General features: G+C 47.4%; 1 protein-coding gene across 1 annotated transcript in view; it reads right to left on the bottom strand.

The window, feature by feature from the left end:
* Positions 1-5,000, bottom strand: part of LOC128360009 (tripartite motif-containing protein 16-like) — a 9,137-nt gene that overhangs the window by 909 nt on the left and 3,228 nt on the right. The window contains exons 2-3 of the mRNA XM_053320323.1: positions 3,220-3,772; positions 328-556 (exon numbers count right to left, since the gene is read on the bottom strand). Of these exons, the coding sequence (XP_053176298.1) occupies positions 328-556; positions 3,220-3,772 (782 nt within the window). The remainder of the gene's footprint in view (positions 1-327; positions 557-3,219; positions 3,773-5,000) is intronic.

Below are 5,000 nucleotides of genomic sequence, written 5' to 3'. Positions count from 1 at the left end.
CTACATAAAGTACTACTCCACTCAGTAAATGAGTCAGATATCACTTGATGACTAACTATAACTATAGTTATTACAGTAACTATAGTAACCAGAGTAACTATAGTAACTATAGTAACCATAGTAACTCAGACTGAACAGACGCTGATCGTCTACTTGGCATTTATTGCCATCTAGTGGCGAAGTTGCAGATTACATCACATCTGTGATATTAACTGGATGTCTCTGTCATGAGTGTGAAAGCAGGACGTCTGTGAGGATCAAGGGACGTTTCAGCCGCCGCAGTCAAACACAGGACGTCTGGGACCCACGAGGACGTCTGGGACTCACGGGGACGTCTGGGATCCACCGGGACGTCTGGGATCCACGAGGACGTCTGGGACCCACGAGGACGTCTGGGATCCACGAGGACGTCTGGGACCCACGAGGACGGCGGTTTGGTTTGACGAGCAGACGACAGGCTCCTTCAGAGTCACATGACCACAGCGAAACCACAGAAACCTCAGCGTGGTGATGAAACTTCCTCTGAACACAGCGACGAGCCGAGCTGCAGACTGAGCTTCAGTCAGACGGCAAATACTGCAGTACTAATACTCAAATACTGCAGTACTAATACTCAAATACTGCAGTACACATACTCAAATACTGCAGTACAAATACTCAAATACTGCAGTACATTTATTATAATGTAACTACTACTACAAAAACTACAAATTCTCCATAAAGTACTACTACTAGTAGTCCATAAAGTACTACTACTACTCCATAAAGTACTACTAGTAGTCCATAAAGTAGTACTACTACTCCATAAAGCACTACTACTACATAAAGTAGTACTACTACTACTCCATAAAGTACTACTCCACTCAGTAAATGAGTCAGATATCACTCGATGACTAACTATAACTGTAGTAACTATAGTTATTACAGTAACTATAGTTATTACAGTAACTATAGTAACCAGAGTAACTATAGTAACTACATTAACCATAGTAACTCAGACTGAACAGACGCTGATCGTCTACTTGGCATTTAGTGCCATCTAGTGGTGAAGTTGCAGATTACATCAGATCTGTGATATTAACGAGTTTGAACTCTGCTGATGAGAGCCATGTGATGCATTCCTTCCTTCCTTCCTCCCTCCCTCCCTCCTCCCTCCTTCCTCCCTTCTTTAGGAGAGAGATCCTTTCCTTCCTTCTTCCTCTCTTCCTAACTTCATTCCTTGACTTGAGGACAACAGGAGGGTTAAAAAATCAAAACCAGATCAAAATATCCTTAATTTAATATTTGGGAACTAATCAATTACTCAACAAGCTAAATGTTAAAGTATTAAATGTTAGATTTTTTACTGTAGTGTTGAAATCATCTGAAAGCTCACATTTAATACTTGGTGCTAAAAGTGAAGAGTCATCAGCCGAGATATTTCTACTCAAATTTATTGCAGAAGGTTTTTTTTCATAAACAGCTGCAAACAGTCTTCAGTGACATGAAGTGTCGTATTACATCCATGCTAGAACATCTGAAATGGTCGGAACAACAGTCGAGTCTTAGAGCTTTTATATATTCATGTGTTAGAGTCTTAGAGCAGCTCTCCAGTTTAAAGGGTTGAACTTCAGAAACTGTTCAAACTGATTCAGAGGAAATAAAAAAATAAAAAAAGGCACCAGAGGAACAAAAGCAGCTGTTTGATGTCGCTGCAGCATCTGAGAGGATTTTACAAAACTAAGAAAACAGAAAAATACTACTCTAATGAAAGTCTTTGAAAGCAGCAGTTAGTTAGTCAGTGGTGATAAAACACTTTAAACTCTGCACACACACACAAAACACAAAATAATACAAAAATCAGCTGTTAGTTTCATTTTAACCCCAAAAATAAACTTTCAACAATTTTACAGTTTCTCCAAAAATATATGAACTCTGTTTCAGCTCCTTCTGGCCTCCTTTCCTTCCCTCCTTCCTTTCCTTTCCTTTCTCACTCCTTCTCTTTCCTTCCTCCCTTCCTTATTCTTCTCTCCCTTCCTTCCTTTTTCCTCTCTCCCCCTTCCTTCCTCCCCCTCTTCCTTCTGTCCATCCCTCCTTCCCCCCTTCCTTCTGTCCTTCCCCCCTTCCTTCTGTCCTTCTTTCCTTCCTTCTGTCCTTCCCCCCTTCCTTCTGTCCTTCCCGCCTTCCTTCTGCCCTTCTTTCCTTCCCTCCTTCCTTCTGCCCTTTTGTCCTTCCCTCCGTCCTCCCTTCCTTCCTTCCTTCCTTCTGTCCTTCCATCCTTCTTTCCTTCCCCCCTTCATTCTGTTTCCTTTTAACCTCCAAAAAATAAACTTTTCTTTCAACAATTTTACAGTTTCTCCAAAAATATATGAACTCTGTTTCAGAGAAGGAGGAGAAGGAGGAGGAGGAAGAGAAGGAGGAGGAGGAGGAGGAAGAGAAGGAGGAGGAAGAGGAGGAAGAGAAGGAGGAAGAGAAGGAGGAGGAGGAAGAGAAGGAGGAGGAGGAAGAGAAGGAGGAGGAGGAAGAGAAGGAGGAAGAGGAGGAAGAGAAGGAGGAAGAGAAGGAAGAGAAGGAGGAAGAGAAGGAGGAGGAGGAAGAGAAGGAGGAGGAGGAAGAGAAGGAGGAGGAGGAGGAGGAGGAGGAGGAGGAGGAGGAAGAGAAGGAAGAGGAAGAGGAGGAAGAGAAGGAGGAGGAGGAGGAAGAGGAGGAGGAGGAAGAGGAGGAGGAGGAAGAGAAGGAGGAGGAGGAGGAGGAGGAGGAGGAGGAGGAGGAGGAGGAAGAGAAGGAGGAAGAGAAGGAAGAGAAGGAGGAGGAAGAGGAAGAGGAGGAGGAGGAGGAAGAGAAGGATGAGGAGGAGGAAGAGAAGGAGGAGGAGGAGGAAGAGAAGGAGGAAGAGGAAGAGGAGGAGGAGGAGGAAGAGGAGGAGGCACACACCGTTTCTAAAGAACAAAAGAAAAAAAAAAAGAGAAAAGAAAAAAAGAAAAGTGACAGTCGGAAGTTGAAGCTGCAGATTTGTGTGAAAAGGTCTCAGCTGATTTATTCACAGAGTTCATTCCTGCAGAGAGAAAATGACTCCGAGCTGACGGTCGGGGGGGAGGGAGAGGCGAGGGGGGGGGCTCGGCTGCTCAGGCTGAACATCTCAGTCAGGGTCGCCTGTTTGCTGCCTCTCCTGGACGGACTGGAGGAGGAAGAGGAGGACGAGGAGGACGAAGAGGAGGAAGAGGTCTTTAGAGTCTTTACAGATGACACAGAAGGAGATGTGGAGCTGCTGCTGCTGGTCTTTGCAGATTTGGGGGGTCTGCTGGGGGTGGGGGGGGTCGCTCCGGCCTTGCTCTTCCCTCGGCTGCCCCGTCGTAGTGGGGTAAGCGTCGGCGGACCCTTTGCTCCGGCTGGTGGAGGCTCTCTGCTTCTCCTCCTGGTCCAGCTCCTTCTGCAGGAGCAGAGCCAGCCGCCGGTCCTCCTCCTCCTGCTGCAGCCGGCTCAGCAGCTCCGCCTCACGCTCCCCCCTCCACAGCAGAGACGACACCCCCACCTCCACGCAGGAGGAGGAGGAAGAGGAGGAGGAGGGGGAGGGGAGGGGAGGGCACGCTGGCTTACTGACTACTATCACGTCCTCCTCTTCCTCTTCCTCCTCCTCCGCTGAGCTCTTCCTGCAGTGGGGGGGCAGGTTGAGGGTCGGGGGCTCGGAGCTGCTCGTCTCTCTGTCGTCCAGTCTGGAGCTGAAGGTCTGGTTGCCATAGTAATCCAGTTTAGGGGGGGACAGCAGCCTCACCTGAGAGACGAGGATGTTCTCCTGGAAACAAACATGTTCCAGAGTCAGAGGTGAATAAATAAATGTTGGTAAGATGATGAATCCATAAATGAGTGAAACTAGATTTAAAAGCAGCATCAGGTTTAAATTCAGACTGAACTCCGCAGCAAGACATCATGGAGGTTACGACCACTTCAATATAATCAATATATTACACAAAGATCAATAAGAGAGGGAGGGAGGGAGGAAGGGAGGGAGGGAGGGAGGGAGGGATGGAAGGAAGGGAGGAAGGGAGGGAGGCAGAAGGAAGGAATGAAGGAAGGAGGGGAGGGAGGAAGGAAGGAAGGAGGAAGGAAGGAAGGAAGGAAGAAGGAAGGAAGGGAGGAAGGAAGTAAGTAAGGAGGGAAGGACGGAGGAAGGAAGGAAGGAGGGAAGGAAGGAATGAAGGAAGGAGGGAGGCAGAAGGAAGGAATGAAGGAAGGAGGGGAGGGAGGCAGAAGGAAGGAATGAAGGACGGAGGGGAGGGAGGGAGGGGAGGAAGGAAGGAAGGGAGGGGAGGGAGGCAGAAGGAAGGAGGGGAGGGAGGCAGAAGGAAGGAATGAAGGAAGGAGGGGAGGGAGGAAGGAAGTAAGGAAGGGAGGGGAGGGAGGCAGAAGGAAGGAAGGAAGGAAGGAAGGAATGAAGGAAGGGGGAAATCCATAAATGAGTGAAACTAGATTTAAAAGCAGCATCAGGTTTAAATTCAGACTGAACTCCGCAGCAAGACATCATGGAGGTTACGCCCAGTTCAATATAATCAATATATTACAAAAAGATCAATAAGAGAGATTTGAAATCACATTTAAACCATTTTATACCAAAAGACTGAATGCTCCTGAACATGTCAAATGGTGTAACCACAAAAGAATGATCAATATTAAATAGTTTATCCACCTACAGTGTATTTAAGTGCACTTATACTGATCCTTCCTTCCCTCTCTCCCTCCCTCCTTCCTTCTGTCCTTCTCTCTTACCTTCCTCCCCTTTCTTCCTTTCCTCCATCCCTCCTTCCTTCCTTGCTTCCTTCTGTCCTTCTTTCCCTCCCTCCTTCCATCTGCCCTTCCCTCCTTCCTTCCTTCTGTCCTTCTTTCCCTCCCTCCTTCCTTCCTTCTTTCTTTCCTCTGCTTCCCTTCTGTCCTTCTTTCCTTCCGTTACCTTCCTCCCTTCCTTTCCTTTGTCCTTCCCTCCTTCCTTCCTTCTGTTCTTCTTTCCTTCCCTCTTACCTTCTTCC

The sequence above is a fragment of the Scomber japonicus genome, chromosome 6 (genome assembly GCF_027409825.1).
Source record: "Scomber japonicus isolate fScoJap1 chromosome 6, fScoJap1.pri, whole genome shotgun sequence".
Classification (NCBI taxonomy): domain Eukaryota; kingdom Metazoa; phylum Chordata; class Actinopteri; order Scombriformes; family Scombridae; genus Scomber; species Scomber japonicus.
The sequence above is the reverse complement of the archived record's forward strand: the minus strand, read 5'-3'. Positions and strand labels throughout refer to the sequence as shown.